This window comes from Engystomops pustulosus, chromosome 6 (assembly GCF_040894005.1).
Source record: "Engystomops pustulosus chromosome 6, aEngPut4.maternal, whole genome shotgun sequence".
NCBI lineage: Eukaryota > Metazoa > Chordata > Amphibia > Anura > Leptodactylidae > Engystomops > Engystomops pustulosus.
The window spans coordinates 109,377,777-109,398,428 of record NC_092416.1 but is presented as its reverse complement, the minus strand read 5'-3'; the positions used below and the strand labels follow the sequence as shown (position 1 = coordinate 109,398,428).

The 20,652-nt window shown below is 43.5% G+C and overlaps 1 protein-coding gene across 10 annotated transcripts in view; it reads left to right on the top strand.

Moving 5' to 3' along the window:
• The window catches only part of EYA2 (EYA transcriptional coactivator and phosphatase 2), a 565,525-nt gene that overhangs the window by 537,015 nt on the left and 7,858 nt on the right, over positions 1-20,652 (top strand). For all 10 annotated transcript variants that reach the window (XM_072110586.1, XM_072110584.1, XM_072110587.1 and 7 more), the window contains 3 exons: positions 11,759-11,873; positions 11,962-12,083; positions 12,179-12,279. In XM_072110586.1, the coding sequence (XP_071966687.1) occupies positions 11,759-11,873; positions 11,962-12,083; positions 12,179-12,279 (338 nt within the window). The remainder of the gene's footprint in view (positions 1-11,758; positions 11,874-11,961; positions 12,084-12,178; positions 12,280-20,652) is intronic.

Here is a 20,652-nt window from a genome sequence, read left to right as displayed (position 1 = left end):
TCTGCCTTTTCTAAGCATTTGCATTACAATATAATTGTGCTTTATAACTTACCTTTCACCCTCACAAAATCCTGGGGTAGTCACAGGGGCTGGACTTTTTTTTGGATGTATTTAAAAAAAACAACATGTGACTTGTCTGTTACTTACTCCTCAGAGCTTGGCCCCCACCTTTGTGCTCCTGTTCAGCTCCTCCCTCCTGCTTCTTCTCAGATGTCACAGTCTGGTCAGCCTGACATCAGTGGGGGAGGGACAAGCTGTACAGGAGCACAAACATGGAGACAGCCTGCAGCTCAGACAAGTCACATGTTGATTTTGAAATGCATCCAAACCAAAGTCAAGCCCCATGTGACTACCCCAGGATTTTGTCAGGATGCAAGAGTAAGTTATAACACACAATTATATTGTAATGCAAATGCTTAGAAAAGGCAGAGAGGCATGTTTGCACTGCAGGTGTCATGGGCTTTTAGAATCTGTGTTTAGTGAAAAATGAGTTCCCTAGTGACAGGTTGCCTTTAAATATATGAATGGTCCATACAAAAAATATGGTGGTAAGTTGTTTCAGATTAAATCAAATCAAAAGACGAGAGGGCACTGTCTCCGTTTGGAGAAATCAAGGTTTAATCACCGGAGGCGACAGGGCTTTTTTACTATGAGAACTGTCAATCTGTGGAATAGCCTGCCTCAGGGACTGGTCGCTGCAGGGACAGCAGAGAGCTTCAAGAAGGTTCTAGATGCCTTTTTACACCTAAATAACATTGATGGTTATGTTATACAGGCGGTCCCGTACTTAAGAACACTCGACTTACATACGACCCCTAGTTACAAACGGACCTCTGGATATTGGTAATTTATTGTACTTTAGTCCTAGGCTACAATAAACAGCTATAACAGTTATCAAATGTGTCTGTAATGAAGCTTTATTGTTAATCCTGATTCTTATGACAACCCAACATTTTTAAAATCCAATTGTCACAGAGACCAAAAAAGTTCTGGCTGGGTTTACAATGATAAAATATACAGTTCTGACTTACATACAAATTCAACTTAAGAACAAACCTACAGACCCTATCTTGTATGTAACCCGGGGACTGCCTGTATAGAATTGTTTCCTCTAAATCCCTTCTTTATGCGCTTACTTGGTTGAACTTGATGGACAAGTGTCTTTTTTCAACCGTATGAACTATGACTATGACAGTTCTCATACTAAAAAAGCCCTTTTGCCTCTGTTGATTAAACCTTGGTTTCTCCAGATGGAGACAGTGCCCCCTTGTCTTAATCTGGAACAATTTACCACCATATTTTTTTATGGCCCATTCATATATTTATATAAATGAATCATGTCCCCTCATGGTCTCTCTTTTCCATCCTAAATAAATCTAGTTGTTTTAGTCTTTCCTCATGACTGAGACCATACCCCTTATCAATTTTGTGGCACTTCATTGAACCCTCTCCAGCTCCAGAGCATCCTTTTTATGGACCGGATCATAGAACTGGACCGCATATTCCAGGTGAGGCCGAACCAATGCCTTGTACAGTGGTAATATTACATCCCTATCCTGAGAGTCCATCCCACTTTTGATACATGACAAGATCTTGCTGGCTTTAGAGGCAGCTAATTCCTATGATTAATAAATATATTAAATAATAGTGGGCCGAGCACAGAACCCACCTATAACTGGTGAAAATTCTGAGTAGGAATCATTGACTACAACTCTCTGGATACGATCCTTCAGCCAGTTTTCAATCCAATTGCAAATGATTCCTGCCAAACAACTAGACCTTATTTTACCCATCAGGCATCTATGAGGGACAGTGTCAAATGCCTTTGCAAAGTCCACCTCTTCATAGAAGCAGATCAGGTTAGTCTGACAACTTCTATCCTTAGTAAACCAATGTTGGCTGTGACTTATTATACGATTTGATGTCACATATATCCAGTGTGTAGTCTTTTACTAACCCTTCCAATATTTTCCCAACAATGGAAGTTAAGCTTATAGGGCCTTCATATCCTGGTTAAGTTCTAGAGCCTTTTTTAAATATTGGCACAAAATTTACCTTGTGCCAGTCACATGGCCCCATACCGGACATTAGAGAATCCCTGAAGATTTTAGACAGTGGTACAGCAATAACAGAACTGAGTTCTGTCCAGGAGATTGTACACATTGGGGCAGATTTACTTACCCCGTCCTGTCGCGATGCCGTGATGTCCGACGAGGATTCGGGTCTGCCGTGATTCACTAATATCGTCGCTTCTGCGCCAAGGCCCGCCAGAGTTCACCTGCTTCTTCCCGGTGCTTGTAAGTGCGTGTCTTGCGACACAGTTCTAAATGTTAAATCTTGCACTTTCTCCGAATCCGTCAGGTCGTTCGATGGCCATGCCCCCCCCATTTCTGTCACGTGCAAGCCGGCGCCGATGCGACAAAATCCGATCACGTGCCCCAAAAGCCCGGGGCAATTTGGCGCAAAATGGAAATAGCTGAGAAACCCGATGAAAATGCGCTCCGCGGACACTTAGTAAATGAGCCCCATTGATTTTATTGAGCTTAGATTGTATCATGTCTTCATTCAGCCAGTGTAATATACCACAGTATTCATGTCCCATACTGGCACCTCCCATGTCAGAAGTTGTTTCTTCTATTGCATAAACAGAGCTAAAAAACCCATTTAGTATCTCTGCCTACTTTCACACACGGGGGTGTGGGAGAGTCTCTTGGGGCAAGAGTCTGTAGACTCCCTGGACCACCGCGGGGGATGATGGTACTAGCCGCAACACGAGAGCGGAGTCTAAGTGGACCTCTGGTCTTTGCCAGAGCCTGCTGCAAAGCGGGATGGTCTTGCTGTGGCGGGGAGCCACCAGGCCCGCGGTGGCAGGAACACAGGACCGCCAGAGGAACACAGGAAATGCACAGGAAACACAGAGGCATCTGGAAACGCTCAGGAGGCTTTTACTTCAGTAGAATGACTTGAAGATATGGCAGAGGGGTGCTCGGAGCCGCCGGATTTTGTAGCAGAGCAAGGATTGGCAGTGCCAATTAGGAGGACGGCGGCCCTTTAAGTTCCTGGACAGCCAGCGTGCGTCCTAGCAGCGGGAGCACACGGCCTCGACAAGCAGTAGAAGCGCGGCCTAAAGAGGAAGCCGGCGTGGGACTTGAACGGGAGCGCCGCGGAATACGGAGCCAGGATAGGGGAGTATGGGCCCAGGGGGATGGCGCCACATCGGAGGACATGGATGTGTCCGTTACACCTTCTCTTGGTCTCCAGTCACCAAAGCCCCATTTTCAGAATTAAGGGGTCCAACCTGTTCTTACCCATTTTTTTTCACATTGATATACTTAAAAAATTTCTTCAGATTTATTTTGCTATCTTTGGCACCCTGTCTTTCATTTTATATTTTGGTAAGTGTTTTGTAATTATTGAAAGCCTGACCCTTCAGATTTATATTTTTTGAATGCCCTCTTTTTATCATTAATTGCCCTTAACTGTAGCTGTAAGCCACGCAGGGTGTAATCTAGCCGTCTATACTTGTTACCTATTGGAATAAATTTAGAAGAATAAAGACCCAGTATAGATTTGAATGTCTCCCATTTAACATCAGTATCATCATGTGACAGTATCTGATCCCAGTCTGTATATTATAGTGCATCCCTGAATTTCTGGAAATTAGCCTTCTTAAAATTAAAAGTTTTTGCTGTTTCCAAGGGTTTCCCAGACAGTGACATTTTGGACAATCTCTGCATTGTTAGAAATCATAAGGTCCAACAATGCATCACCTCTTGTAGGATCTTCTACAAGCTGTACCATAAAATGATCCTGCAGAAAGTTGATAAAATGTCTCCCCTTCTCAGATGTAGAAAGCCCTGACCCCAATTTATATTTGAAAAGATAAATTCTCCCATTATCACTACTGTCCCCTCCTGTGCAGCCCACTTCATCTGTTTATATAGGTGACACTCTATTTCCTTACAGATATTGGGGGGTCTATAAATTAGACCCAAAATCATTTTCTCAAAGCTCTCTTGACTTTGAATTTCAACCCACAAAGTTTCAGCCACCTCACACTCTTCTGAGACCACTGTATCATTTACAATCGCTTTTAAGTCTCTTCTGACATACAGACATGCACCACCTCCCCTCCTCTTTGCCCTGTCTTTCCAAAAGAGTGTAAAACCCTAATTATTAATACCCCAATCATATGATGCATGAAGCCATGTCTCTGCTAACCAACAACATCTAACTGTTCCTCTAATACCAGAGCCTCAAGCTCACCCATTTTTCCCACAATACTTCTGGCATTTGTGAACATACACTTTAATTTTCCACAGTTATTTATTCAATTTATAGTCATTTTACAGCTTGTACCGTAATGAAAAGTCAGCTCAGTGCTCTAGGAACCCAAATCCCTCTGCTCTACACAAGAATCTGAGCCATGCATTTAAATCCCTTAGCTCCCTCTGCCTTCTCTGTGTAGCACATGGCACAGGTAGTATTCCAGAGAACACTACCTTGGAGGGCCTTCCTTGAACCCCTTACCGACATGTGACGTAATACTATACCACATGCCGGGTGCGGGTGCGTGGAGAGGGCTCACGGGCTGAGCCCTCTTCATAGCCGCTAAGTCTTTGCTGCATATTGCGATCGCCATCGGTGCCCTAGAACTGATATAAATATATCACAGTCGAAAAAGGCACTTTTTTGCCATTTAAAAAAAAAATTCTATAAAAAGTGATAAAAAGGTTGTACAGTCCTAAAAATTATAACATTGTAAACGTCATCAAAAGCCGCAAACAATGACACCTCCCAAAGCTCTGTATACCAAAGTATAAAAAAGTTATTAGCACCAGAAGATGGCAAAATTCCCCCATTTTTGTACAGGAGGTTTTAATTTCTGTAAATTTATGAAAACATTATAAAACCTATACAAATTTGGTATCCCCGAAATCGTATCAAACCAAAGAATAAAGTAGACATGTCATTTGGGGCATACAATGAAATCCGTAAAATCCAAGCCTGCAAGAATAAGGCACATGCGTTTTTTCACCAATTACCACGGCATGGAATATTAAATACCACCATTTTGAAGTGTAATTTGTTACGCTGCGGCTGCAGCGGGAAGGGGTTAAGCTTTGAACCTAATTCATTAAAACTATTCTTCAGGCTCCTCCACCTACCATTTATTCTGTCATCGGTTCCACCATGGACTACAACAGTTGGATCATCCCCAGCCCCTCCCAGTAATTTATCCACCCTTTCCACCACATGCCGAACCGTAGCACCAGGGAGACAGCAAAGCATTTGGTTGAGGCGGTTTTGGCGACAAATTATTCTACAACCTCAAGCTGCCTTGACTTACCTGCACTACCACCCCCACTACTAGTATCTGGTCTGCTCCCCCAGCTTTTGGGGAGAGCAGGATCCGCTAGGGCTGCCATTTCTGACACTGACGGCCTTACATCATAGCACAATTTTGCAATTTTGCTTGGGTGTTCAGAGTCAGAATAGGCCTTCCTTTTCTTGGACCCCTTTCTACCCCCTCTATTTGGAGTAACCCAACTACCTACTCAATCCTCCTTCTTCTCCACCCTCCACTTCTATCCCACTTATTGCTTGCTCAGTGAGCAGCATACTTCTCTCAAGATTGTTGATTGTTCGCAAACGTACAATATCTTCCTCCAGATCTCTAATACGAGCTTCCAGGAGAAACATATGGGCACATCTGTCGCAGTGGAATTCACATTGGAACTCCTGCACCAACAGTGTATATATATGGCAGAGTGTGCACTGCAGCATACCACCAATCTTGCTAGCCATATCCCAATTACAAAACTGTGAAGAGTGTATAAATCAAGAGATATAAAATAAAGATTCAGTTCTGTGACTCCTCTTTTTTAACTCCTCTTGTTTAAACTCCACTTATGTTCACAAGCCACTTAGAAACACAAGCCAAAATGAGCAAGCTCAAAACTGAGTTGCTATCCCTTTATTTATCACCTGTGCACACTAATCCATCATCCCAATTAGCAGACCAGGCAAAGAAAGAAAAAAAAAGCTATTTAAATTGTGACACAGAGAAAAAATGCCTTGCTATTACTTACCGTATATACTCGAGTATAAGCCAACCCGAGTATAAGCCGAGACCCCTAATTTTACCACCAAAAACTGGGAAAACCTATTGACTCGAGTATAAGCCGAGGGTGGGAAATGCATTGGTCACAGACCCCCACCCCCAGTATATAGCCAGCCAGCTCCCTATAATATACAGCCTGCCCCCTGCAGTATACAGCCAGCCCAGCTTGCCCCCAGTAGTATACAGCTTTCCCCCAGTGGTATACAGCCAGCCCCCAGTGGTATACAGCCTCCCCCCAGTGGTATACAGCCAGCCCCCAGTAGTATACAGCTAGCCCCCAGTAGTATACAGCCAACTCCTAGTACTATACAGCCTGCCCCCCGTAGTATACAGCCTGCCCCCAGTAGTATACAGCCTGCCCCCAGTAGTATACAGCCTGCCCCCTGTAGTATACAGCCAGTCCCCAGTAGTATACAGCCAGTTCCCAGTAGTATACAGCTTTCCCCCAGTAGTATACAGCCTGCCCCCCAGTAGTATACAGCCTGTCCAGAATTTTAAAAAATAATAAACTTATAAACTCAACCTCCGGTGGCCCCGATGTGCAGCGCTGCTCCCCCCATGTCCGCGCGGTTTGTCTTCTGGTTTCCCGGCTCCTCTTCTGTCACATCATATTGGGCGCCGCCACTGTTCTCTTCCTGGTGGTAGGCGGGGGCAGGCAGGGAGAGAACAATGGCGGCGCCCAGCACGATCTTACAGAAGACAGAAGAGGAGCCAGGAAGCTGGCTTAATTTTTAAGCCCATTGACTTAAGTATTGACTCGTGTATAAGCCGAGGGGACGTTTTTCAGCACATTTTTTGTGCTGAAAAACTCGGCTTATACACGAGTATATACGGTTTATACTCAATCCACAGTCTCCCAAACCACAGATTCACTCTTAGCACAAACATGTTCACAAGCCACTTAGAAACACAAGCCAAAATGAGCAAGCTCCAAATTTTATCCATGTGTGGAAGAAACTATCTGCCACTGCATACTTACCTTGTAGTACTACAGAAACCAGCATACTTTTTAATTCCTAAGACGAATGCACAGAAGTATCACTAAGTAAAGTATCACTAAGTAAAACTCCAATATGGGACGCCGGCTGCACGTTTTATATGCGCATTTTTATCGCTCTTTTGTGAGTATGTTTTTAACCTAAATAAATCCTGAGTGTTAAACTGTACTACGCTATCTGCGGGTGAATTTCTTCCAGCAATCTACCGCAACATATGTTGCATACGGAGGAGCTCACAGGAAAAACGCAGGAGTGTTGGTCTGAATAGCGGTATATTCTTATCAGAGGATTCAGGAATTTGTGCTGGAGGAGTGTGAACTGCTCTATTTTGTGAGTGACATATTGGATGACACACGGAAGCAAGAGAATCGGGAGCTCCAACTTATTTTCTTTGTTTTACAATTTGGGGTTTACTGGATCAACCCTTGACTGTTTGTAGCTCCATGAGAGAGGTGTGTAGCACATAGCTGTTATTGCTGTATTTTTGTCTGTATACTACATGGGAGCTGTCTGGCTGTATACTACATGGGAGCTGGCTGGCTGTATACTACATGGGGCTGGCTGACTATATACTACTGGGGGATGGCTGGCTGTGTACTACTGAGGGCTGGCTATATACTACTGGGGGCTGGTTATATACTACTGGGGGCTGGCTATATACTACTGGGGCCTGGCTGGCTATATACTACTGGGGGCTGTCTGGCTATATTCTACTGGGAGCTGTCTGGCTATATACTACTGGGGGTTGGCCATATCCTACAGGGGGCTGGCTATATACTGGAAGGCTATCACCAATACATTTTCTATCCTTAGCTTATACTCGAGTCAATAGGTTTTCCCAGTTTTAGTGGTAAAATTAGGGGTAAGGTAAGTATATATTTGAACATTTGCATTTTGTCCAGCTATTGGACTGAGAGACATTTTAAGGAAATCTATCATTTGATTTAATGCATACTCATGCAGGATCATATCTTGGTTAATCCCTGAGGTGAGTGGTTTTGCTGAAAAAACTAAATATGACATTCAGGACCTTGGGAAAGCTGGTTTGGATGATTGCACAGGTTACACGGAGCTTGTATTACACATAGGGCTAAGTCCAGACAGGACTTATCAACCTAAGCTGAATCCCTCATACACAGCAGCTGGGGGATGGTGCAGCAATTGACTATTCTGCTTTCAGACGCAACCCAGGGATTACATCATCCTGTAAGCAGTGCATAACTAATGTGCTAGGAAAAGCATTGAGCCACAAAAGGGAGCCATCTTCATTATTATAATGTTATAGCATTAATGTATAGCATTCTCAAGGTATGTTTGCTTCATAATGCATCAAATGGTAGGTTTACCTTTACCTACTTTACCTAGATATCAGGCTCAGGTACACAAGGTTTGTTTATATCACAATTGTGTTACCAAATTCTATACACGTGAATTGAGGCCACACTGTGAAACTATATCTGTGTCTAGGACTTGTCTCACCAGTAATACACAGAACTATTGTTCACATGTATTTATATTTTGTTTTTTATTTGACTTTTATTCTTTGGTTTTACTAGTATAAGCATATGTGTCAATAAATTTTGTTGCCATTAGAAAACACAATTTCCATCGGTGTCCTGAGAAATAGTGTAGGAGGTCTATACTCTTTTTATTTTTTTTTGCTGGGAAACCAAGGGCAGACCTTTTGCACACATTTTTTCTATCCATTAAGGGTGCTTGCTCGTCTGGGCAATCACATGCAGTTTCATTAATGTGCATGAGATAATTTCTCATAAATGTAGTCATATGGTCCATTAGAAACAAGACTGTGTCCTTGGTTACGGCCACCTCTGCTGGAGTGATTGCACAAGGAAACAAAAAGTTTCTGAATATTAAATGTCTGAGGAGTTACTGCATGTCCCACAGCCATCCTGTGGTAATGATCGCTGAATTCATGTGGTCAGGCAGAGCTCAATAGCACATATCTGGCCACTGCTGCCAGAGTGTAGGGTGGTCGTAACCAAGGAAGTTATCTCATTTCTAAGGGACTACATGACTACATTTATGAGAAATTCTCTTCACACAGGAACAATTTTTTTAATAACATCTAATTGAAGAAATGTTTACATATGGGAAATGAATTTAATTAAATGTAAATGCCCAGAAGGGAATACCCCTTTAAGGGTACTTAAGTGTGGGCACACACACATGCAAACTTTCTTTCAAAAGTTCCTGGCTCCTTGCCAGCATAGACCACTGAGTTATGTGGGTGTCTCCCTTTTACATCGTGGTCATTGTGTCATAAAATCAGTGTCAGTGTTTGGCTGGTTTGAATCTGTTTATCTTAATCTCTGGCAGTGTAGCAGCTTATTAACAGCTTAACATTTTGACAGCGGAAAATTACAAAAAAACTGATTCAAAGAAGTCAAACATTTAAATGGTACACATTCAAAAACATTGAAAACGCACGAAAAACAAACCAAGAAAGGACAAAGGACTGACCTAGAATGCACCATGTGACTGCATTTTAAAGAGTAAATTTAAAGGTTTTTTATTTTTCACAAATCAAAAGCTCTTGGGAAGTAAAACAAGAGCCATGTGCTGATAAGCCCTCAAGTCCTACATTTGTTTATCTGATGTTTATTAGATGGATTCATCGAAGGGGATGGGCTGCTGTTCCCTACTCACAGGGGAGGAGGACAAGCGACAGTTTATGTAGCAGAGCTGGATGTGTGAATGCAGATGTCAGCTAAAGGTTCTCAATCAGTCCCTCCATCCCAGTCTGTGATTCTACAGAACTTTTGTCTGTCTCAGCTCTTCATGCTGCTCCCTCCCCCCACCTTGTCATCGGTAGTATCAGCTCTGTGCAGATAAGCTATTACCCTTAGGCCCCTTCTACACTGGCGTTTTTCACGCGCGAGTTCTGCGCGTGCATTTGACGCTCAGAACTCGCATTGCACTCTGTCCCATTGTATTCAATGGGTCTTTCTCCATTTGCGTGGTTTTCAACGCGCGTGCTTGCGTTCGTTTGCACGCGCGTCAAAATCGCAGCATGCTCTATTTTTGCGAGTCACGCGCAATTTTCACGCACCATTCAAGTCTATGGAGATGCATCAAGAACGCATTGCACTCGCAATCATTGCAAGTGCAATGCGAGTGCAATGCGTTTTTAACGTAAGGGTTGCTAGGTGACCAGAATAACATTATTTCCCCTGCTCGCGAACGATCATTTAATTAATAAAACACAGTGAAGAACAGTGAAGAATAGAATAAAATCATTGTACACAGTGTACACAGTGACCACAGGATCATTTAAGATAAAAACACAGTGCAGAACACAGTGCAGAATAGATTACAGATGTTCGGCACATCTGCTTACTTGTCGGGAGATACGCGCGGAACTGCGCGAACAAAATAGCATGTGAAGAACAATATATATGTGTGAAGAAGACATTGCAGATGTATGGAAACATCTGCAATGTGTTCTTTACACACATATATATTGTTCTTCACATGCTATTTTGTTCGCACCGCTCCGCGCGTATCTCCCGACAAGTAAGCAGATGTGCCGAACATCTGTAATCTATTCTGCACTGTGTTCTGCACTGTGTTTTTATCTTAAATGATCCTGTGGTCACTGTGTACACTGTGTACAATGATTTTATTCTATTCTTCACTGTTCTTCACATCTGCTAAATTGTCGGGAGATAATATACGCGCGGAACAGTGAAGAATAGATCGCAGATGTTTGCAAATTATAAGAAGACATTATTTTTCAATTAAATAACACATTTTAATCCCAAACCATGGTCCCTTTGAAATATGCTCGAGTCTCCCATTGAATCGTGCGTCAAAAATGCGCCGAAAACGCAACAAAAACGCAAATTACTCTTTAGGAAAAATGGAACAAAAACGCAGCAAAAACGTCAGTTTTTCACGCATTGCACCCGCACGTGAAACGCAACGCTAGTGTGCAAGAGGCCTTAGTGCTCAAACAGCAAAGGCTGTAGACTTCATGTACTTATGATTTGTACCACTTTTTACATGTTCCTTGTTCCTGCATGTGATGGAAGCTGCCAGGCTGTTCATCATATACATCCTTTATGTGCACTGTGCAGTATTCACTGGATTTACCTGTGGAAAACTAAATGGATTTACTGCTAAATTACTTTGGAGAAACCAAAAGGCATCATGGGATCTGTGGGCAAGCTAGCTGGCCTCTGCCTGAGGGTATTGACTGACTGACATCAGTCATCCCTAGTGAGAAAGATTTTTGTCTAACACTTTCAGAACAGAAAATGCCATAACTTTGGAAAGAAAAGGGCGAGAAGCAGAAAGTAGGCATCGATCTGTTTGTTTTCAAAGGGAAATCACATATATTAATTTGGTACAATCACTGTAACTTTACAGTTAAACTTTAAGTTTTCGAATTAATCCTGGCTTTGACATGTCAGTGAGAGGTGTAGAGGAGTCACATGTCCACTGCTACACTGAGCATAAGCAGCTTTCCTGTGCTCGTCACTCGGGAGTGACAAAGGTATGCAACCCACTATGAATTCAGAACCTAGGAGAATACCGTGCACATGTGTGATTTACTTTAATTCAAATCTGTGTAAATCTCCAATCTCCTCAAATCTCCAATTTGTCATATATACAGGTCTGATCGGAGCCCCTAAGAGAGAGACATGGCTGCAGTTAAGGGCGGAGATGGAAGCTTTGACTGATTTATGGATGACACATGCACTTAAGGCTCTAAACCTCATACATGCCAGGTGGGAGGATGAAGAAATGAACAAAATGCCCATATCATGCTGTGGCTGTGCATTTGTTTATTAATTTATTTTTTTTTTCATTTTTCAGGCCAAACTGTGTGAATGTCTTGGTCACCACAACCCAGCTCATACCGGCCATTGCCAAAGTCCTGCTTTATGGTTTGGGAACTGTCTTTCCCATCGAAAATATTTATAGTGCAACAAAGACAGGCATGTTATTATCCTGTGCAGCTATCCAACACTAGCACAAGAGTATTTAGATTGTTTCCTTATTTGATGTGTTGCTTCTCTTACCATTTATGCAGGGAAAGAGTGCTGCTTCGAAAGGATAATGCAGAGATTTGGGAGAAAAGCTGTATATGTTGTAATTGGAGATGGCGTGGAAGAGGAGCAATCCGCAAAAAAGGTAGCAAATCCCCAACATCATATTAACTGCATCTTGAAACAACAATCTGGTTATGTCTGTTAAGTAACTTCCAATAGTTTCCTGAGTAATTTCCTCTCGCAAATCCCCTGTTTTCCTTTTGTGTCCCCTGATAAAAGTCACTTCCTACTAAATAATTTCCAGACAGGAGCAACTGCTGTACTCCCAGCCTTCATATTTGAGACACAGGAGGCTGCAGTCACCCCTAGTCAGCACACATCCAGGACACAGATAAGATGTACTTTAGTGAATGGCTGATTTTAGTGAATGACTGATTTTCTTTATCAATCTTGTTTATTGATAAGCAAACACTAGTAACAATTGTAGTACACTTATTTGGTAGTTACATGTATGCATAGGGTACAAGTTATGTAATACATCATATAGTTTGTTAGAGAGTTACATCAGTTTGTACATGCGTATTCTTATAACACTGTAGTGTCTACGAACAGTAGTTAACTAGATTATTGTTTAACAGAAGCTAAAGTGGGGTAAGTAAGTTAGAAGGAAGATACATTAGTGGTGGGAGGGTGCGGGTGGATGAGGTTGGGAAAGGGTAGGGGGGGGATTCCAGGTTTCATTGAGAAAAATGGTTTAGCAAATGTATGTTGTGGTATTGTTGGTTAGTCAGGGAGTGTTGTGAATGATGTAGAATTCTGAAACGTTCTCCATTGGGACCAGATTTGAAGATGTTTATCATGTGACTTGTGGTTTTCTGCTGTGAGTTCTTCCATTTTCTGGAGGAGGAGGATTTCTTGGAACCATTCTGTGATGGTCGGTACTCCGGAGGATTTCCAGAGACGTGGTATCAGCGTGCGAGCTGCTGTCAGCAGAAAACCCAAGAGCTTGGCTTTTTTGTTGTCTAATTGTGTGGGGAAAATAGAAAGCAGTAGTACGGATGGCTCGTTTGGGATTTTATGATCCAGGATATCTGAGGATATTTTACATACTTGGTTCCAAAAGGTTTGGATCAGTGGACATTGCCACCAGATATGGGTCATTGTACCTTCCATCTGATTACACCTCCAGCATTTGTCAGAGCAGGAGGGATAAATTTTGTGGAGTTTGGTCGGAACCCAATACCATCTAGAAATGATTTTGAAATTTGTCTCTTGGGATTTAACCGCTAGTGATAATTTGTGAGTGCGGTGGAAAGCTCTGGACCAGTCATCACTGGTGATTGTGGTGTTAAGTTCCTTCTCCCATGATTTTGTGTATGAAATGTGAGAGTTTGACCAGTTGTCGAGTAGCAGGTTGTATATTGCTGATATTGAGTGCGGTACTGGAGAGGAGGAGAGGCAGAGCTCTTCAAAGGGTGTTAAGTCCCTGTGCAGATTAAGTTTTGTTTTGTGTCTGTTATAGAAGTTTCTGAGCTGCATGTATTCCCATTTGGTTTTGGGTAAAGATGAGGAGCTTACGTTGAGATCCTCTAGTGGGATTAGTGTCGAGGGATTTAAACCTGAGGGGTTTGTCTTGTGTTCTCAGTGGTAGTAAGAAGTCATTTGCAAGACCTGGTGGGAAGTCTGGGTTGTCTGTGATTGGGGTGAGAGGGCCATAGGGTTCTGTAAGTTTGACCGTTTCTGGGGGTCTATTTATTGTCTTCATGGTTTGAGCTGCTCTGAGGGGTAGATTATTTAAATAGTGCGGTGTGAGGAGTGAGTTTGAAGACCAGGGTATTCCCGCAAGAGGGAAGGGGGAAAGTTGGTTTTCAATTTTAACCCAAAGTTTAGGATCTTGGTGAAACCAATCTAGTACTCTGGAAAGGTTTACTGCGTAAAAGTAACCTTTGATGTCTGGAAGGGCAAGGCCTCCTTGTAGTTTCCTACGTATTAGTGTCATTTTGGCTAGTCTATGTGAGGATGCGGACCAGATGAATCGGTTAATCAGAGATGTAAGTTTGTTGAAGAACACTTTGGGAAGGGCTATGGGGATTGTTTGAAATAGATAGAGTAGTTTTGGAAGGACTGTCATCTTTATGCAGTTTATTCTCCCTATCCAGGAGATCTTTTTATTTCCCCATTTTGTGAGATTGTTTTGGAGAGAGATCAGGAAATTTTTATGATTATGTGTATATATGGCGTCTGCACCAGAGGCGATCTGGATGCCCAGGTAGGAGATGGAGTCCTTTTCCCATGTGAACGGGTATTTCTTTCGCAGTGAGTTCCTGAGGGTGTCGTGTAGTCCGAAACCTATTGCGGTGCTTTTGGACATGTTAACTTTGTGATTGCTGAAATAGCCAAAGGTTTGTAGGACTTCCATTAAGTGTGGGAGAGATTTATCCGGGTCCGTGAGATAAATTAGCACATCGTCAGCGAATGCTGAGCATTTGTAGGAGGTGTTCTTTATCTGTATACCGTGGATCTCTGGGTGGTTTCTGATGGATATCAGTAAGTGTTCGATAATTAATGCGTAGAGGAGTGGGGAGAGGGGGCACCCTTGTCTGGTCCCATTGCTTATTGTGAATGGAGTGGAGTAAAGGCCGTTGACTCTGATTTGGGCTTTAGGGTGATTGTATAGGGCTTTGATTTTGGAGAGCATGGTGTTTCTGATGCCTATTTGTTTAAGAGTTGCTTCCAGGAATCCCCAGTCCACCCGGTCGAACGCCTTCTCTGCATCCAGGGAGAGAACTAATAGTGGAGAGTCAGTTTTTTGGGTGTGATGTATGAGAGAGAAAGTTTTTAGAGTATTATCTCTAGCTTCTCTTGTGGGTATGAACCCCACTTGGTCCGGGTGGACTAAGGACCCCAGCAAGCGGGAGAGGCGTTTTGCTAGTAGTTTGGCGTATATTTTCGCGTCCGTGTTAATTAATGAGATGGGTCGGTAGCTTTGACATAGTTGTGGGTCTTTCCCTTCCTTGGGGATTACTGTGATGTGGGCGTGTAAAAACCGTATTGAAAGTGTGTAACATGGGGGGTGTTATTTCATTTACTAAAGTTTTGTAAAATATGGCTGTAAACCCGTCTGGGCCTGGGCTTTTGCCGTTTGGGAGAGCTAGGATTACTTGTTGTAACTCCTCTGGGGAGAAGGGAGCGTCTAATTGGTCCAGTTCCTCCTGAGGTATGGATGGTAACGCTGTCTCTTGTATGTATTGTGGTAAAGTTTTGAGGGGAGAGGGAGGAGTGAAGTTGGCGGAGGGAGGGGGGAGGTTGTACAGTTTTGAATAATACTCCATGAACGCTTTTGCTATTTCCTCGGGCTTGTGAGCGGTGGGACCGGTATTTGTTTTGATTGATGCTATATATGATGCAGCTTTTTTGTCTCTAAGGGCTCTGGCCAGGTATTTACCTGGTTTGTTACTCCACTCATAAATTGAGCGTGAGCATATTTGGAATAATCTTTTTTGCTTGGCCTCTAGTATGGTGTTGAGTTCGTGTCTGGCTAGTGTTAGTTCTCTTAGGGTGGCTAAATGGAGTGACTGTTTGTGTTTGTTTTCTAGGTTTTGGATGGTCGTTAAGAGGTTTTGCGTCTTGTGTTCTGACATGCGCTTTAGGCGAGCTCCGTGTTTCATTAGGATTCCCCTAAGTGAGCCTTTTAATGTTTCCCAGAGTGTGGTGGGACTTGATGTGTCTAGTATGTGATCATTTTCAAACTTAGCAAATTGTTGTTTAAGTTCGTTTAAACAGATAGGGTCTTTTAAGAGAGATTCGTTTAATCTCCAATTATATGCGGGCCGTTTTGGAGGGAGTAATGTTAGTGAGCAGTCAATGGGGGCATGGTCTGATAGATAGGACAGTCCTATTTTGGGGCTTAGGGCAGTGGTGAGAAGATTGTGATGTACAAAAATATAATCTATTCTGCTGTATGAGTTGTGGACTGCAGAGTAGAAAGTATAATCTTTGCTGTGTGGGTTTTGTAGCCTCCATATATCACAGAGTTGCATTTTATGCAGGGATTTCCTTATTCTGTTTATTTAATTGAAGGGGACAGAGGATTTCCCTGAGGAGGTGTCTAAGGTTGGGTTAAGTGCTACATTAAAGTCTCCTACTAGGATTAATGAACCTTTAGAGAAGGCACACAGCTCGTCTAGCATTTGTGTAACAAAGTTAGCCAGGCCTGTGTTTGGGGCGTATATATTGGCAATGGTGAATAGCGTGCCTTGTATCTCACACTTTAAGAAAATATATCTGGCGTGTTTATCCATTTTGGTTTCTTGCACTTTACATTGTATGTTTTTGTGAATAAAAATTGAGACCCCCTTTGATTTCCCTTCTGGGTTTGTGCAGTGGTAGGATGTTGGGTAGTACTTGTTTTTGATGTTCGGGGTGTGATCTGTTTTGAAGTGTGTTTCTTGCACACAAAGAATGTGAACTTTTTGCCTGTGCATAGTGTATAAAACTTTAGACCTTTTCTCGGGTTGGTTAAGACCCTTTGCGTTGAGAGATGCCAATTTTAAAGATGAGATCATTGTGCTTTAGAATTGGATTGGCCTTTGCTTTATCTTATTTGGTTGTGATATGTGCCTGGAATAGGGAGGTAAGTGTTTTGGGGAGGCTAGGGAGGGTCAGGAAAAGTGAAAACCGGACTCAGCTAGGGTAAGCCGGACAAAACTTGTTAAGAGTTGCGTTTACGCAATATAAAGAACCGTAATGCCTTATTACGGTCAAGCCTATTGGGGGGTTATGTCTAGGTTGTTTGTTATGTGAAGTTTGGCGGTTATCTGTTGTTTGTTGTTAGTTGAGATTTATCCGGGCCTATGGATAAGTTATGGGGTGTGATAAAAGTTTGGTTCAGAGTTTGTACATGGGGAAGGATAAATATTCTAGAGCTTGGTATGAAGTTTAGTTAGTGGCAACTACTAAATATACATTATAGTTACACAGTTTTGGGGGTCCTAAGTTAAATCGCGCGCTCCTTGTCTGTGTGGATGAGGGTTGGAAGCACCCATCTGTAGGTGATGTAATGTGCTGTAGGGAGCTCGCGATTACACTCAGGACCCCCCACAACAAGAACATTTAAGTAAAAAACTGAGTAAACTTGTTGGGAGAGAAAAAGAACAAAAGGAAAGAAAATGACATCTAGCCATGTTTCCGTCTATGTCTTCAATTCAGACTCAGACGGTTGTGACTGATATCATTTTATGCATTTAATACAACATTAAGGTTAGATCAGGTAGATCTTACTACTAGTAACTTGAGGTTAGAGTTCCTTTAGCTTTCTTGTAGTCTCTCCAACGATGGCATTCTTCGTTCTCTCTGTCTCTGCTGTCGTGGCGTGCCGAATCTGGTGGAGGAATTTTGGTTCCAGCTCAGGGATCTTGTATTCTGTCCTGGATCTTGATCGCTGAAAGGGTCATCCCAGTCGGGGAGTGATAATCGTGGTAGATTTAATTCTTCCAAGAAGCTCGGTAGATCCTCTGGGTGGGTTAGTGTTGCTTGCTTGGTGCCACTCTTGGCGTGAAGGGCAAAGGGGAACCCCCACCTGTTGTTGATGTTTCTATCTTGTAGGAGCGAGAGTAATGGGCGTAGCATGGCCCTCTGGCGCAGTGTTCTCCTAGATAAATCTGGGAAAAGGGTTATTTTTGCTCCGTCAAAGTCTATTTCCCCCTTGTTGCGTGCCTTCTGTAGGATCTGTTCTTTGATGGCATAGTAGTGAATTCGGCAGATTACATCTCGAGGTCTAGATGGGTCTGAGCTTCTGGCTCTTAGAGCTCTGTGAGCGCGGTCAAATTCTATTGGAGTATCGACCGGCCGTTCCAGGAGGCTATTGAAGATGCCTGTGAGTGTGGGGATCAGGTCAGGTGCATGGGTCGCTTCTGGGAGCCCTCTTATTCGGATGTTGTTCCGTCTGTTTCTGTTCTCCAGATCGTCTATCTGGGCCGCTAGATGGCGCTGTTGGGTCTCCTGTGTGTTAGTAGCAGCTTGTAGCTCCAGGATTGTGGAGGAGATTTCTGTTCTGAATGATTCCAACTCATCTACTCTTTCTTGCAGGGATGATACGTCAGATTGGACCTTTTGCAGGTCTTGGCGCCAGGCGCCTTTTAGGTCTGATGCTAATGTATCCATGTCCCTTTTTGAAGGAAGAAGTGCTAGAAGTGCCTGGAGTTCTGGATGGCTTCTCAGGGCTAGTGCTGCCTCTTCAGGAGGAGGGAGGGTGACCAGGACATCAGCATGCTCTGACTGTGAGGCTGCGGGTCTCTGTGGGCTCTGAGAAGTCTCAGGATCTGGATTAGTGAAGTAATCAGGAGCCTCTTTTCTACTTGGAGCTTGGTTATGGGTATTTCTTTTGCCAGCCTGTGATGTTGCTGGGGACCCGAAGAGGGTGCGTTTAGATGGGGGGGCTGCTGCCTGAGTCTCCTTTCCCCCCTGCTCCTTTCTTAGTGGAGTTATCTCCCCGGGTGTTGTGTGGAGGGGCCATTTTATTAACTTGTCCCTGTATGGAGTTGCGGATGAGAGATCTGGTGACTGAGCGCTGGCCCTGAGCAGTGGCAGTAAGATCCAGTGCAGGGGTTGGTGTGGTGAGCGGGAGCCTTGGCTGTATGTGGACTCGGGGACTGGTGCTACAGGGGCTGTTACACTTACCCCGGTCCTGTGCCGCTCTGTTCTCCTTCCCTGCAGCTGCCGGAGGTCGGGGTGAGGGAGTCCCGGTATGGCTCTGCGCTCCTCTCTTCACAGCAGCGCGCTGTTGCTGTGAGCGCTGCTGCTGAGGGCTCTCCTGTTTGTGAGAGCACTGCTGCCGGGGACGCTCCTGCTTCTGTGTACGCTCCTGTGTGTTCCCCTGCTGCTGCGCACGATGCTGCTGCTGCCGGCCGCGTGGTGTGAGCTGACGGGAACGGCTGCCTGTGGAGGGAGAGCGGTCCTGGAGCGGCCTGAAATAATTAAAAATCGGCGTGCCCGATACCAGGGACTGTGGTGTCCTCCTGGGGGCTCGCCTGGTGCCTGGCTTCCCCATGCACTTTAAGAATTTTCCCCCTTTAGCCGATGGCCCGGAGCGGAGCTCTTTTAGTTGCGTCCGTCTTGCATGGCGGTTAGACACGCCCCCGTGAATGACTGATTTTAACTGCACAGCTGTCTAGACATCAGAAAAACATCAGAAACATCAGGAAAAAAAAGTAAAAATTACAATTAACTGCTGTCAAGTATAGTAACCTAAGTGAACTGTTGAGATGCTATGTTGATTAATTAAAGAGCAATTTCCCAACATTATAACATAACACTATTTATGTTTTGTTGCATATTATTTTGTATGTTTTGCCTACAGCTTCTTGCACACATTGGGGCACATTTACCTATCCGGTCCTGTCGCAATCCCCAAGGTGCGTTGTCCAATGAGGATGAAGTCTGGCGTGATTCACTAAGATCGTGCACCAGATGTGTTGCTTGCGTCCACCGGAGTTCACCTTCTTCTTTCCGGTCTATGTGAGTTCATGTCTCGCAACACAAATTGAATTTTAAATCCCGCAGTTAGTCCGAATCAGTCGGGTTGTCCGACGCCCAAGTCTCCTGATTTGTGCCGTATGAAAGTCGGCGCAAAAATCCGATTGCGTGTACCAAAAACCCCTGTTAAATGCGGCATAAATCAGAAATAGTCGGGAAACCTGATGGAAATGCGGTGTGCGGACCCTTAGTAAATGCGCCCCATTGTTATTTTCATTGTTCATTTTTGTAATGCAATTTTTTGTAATTCTTTATGGTGGCATTTTTGTCCACAAACATAGGGGCTTATGTACTAAGGGTCCACGGCCACACTTTCGTAGATTTTCCCAACGTTTTCGGGATTTGCGCCGCTGGGACTTTAAAATTGTGTTGCAAGATTGTGGTGCACTTACATGCACCGGGAAGAAGAAGGTGAACTCCGGTGGACCTGAGCAGGGAAGCGACACATGCAGGATATCGGGTGCACGATCTTAGTGAATTGCGGCAGAGTGCATTCCGGTCGGACAATGCACTTTCGGGAAACTCCTCAGACCAAGTAAGTAAATATACCCATAGTTTTTTTCTAGCAGTAATTTTATGTATTAAAAATATAGTATACAAATACGGAGCACTCTCTCTCATTAATCAGTAGTATTATTATATTCGTAGTTTTTATTATATTAAAAAATTTAAATACAAAATCACAACTGTAGCATACAAATATTGGCACTTTACCGCATTAAATATATAATGGGGTTGATACGTGGAGTATATGTGAACAACACAACACAACAAAATTTTTTGCACACAATTAAGGATGTTTACGGTACAGAGATACAATGTTGCATCTGGTACAGCAATTGTGCCTTTATCTCTTATATCGATACAGACTCACATTTTCTAGTTGTTAGCGGCACTCGGACCTGTTATTTCTGCAATGATATGTCCAGATCACGGCACATGGAGCCAGTAGTTCTTAGTTCCTCTCTATCAAATGCGCATG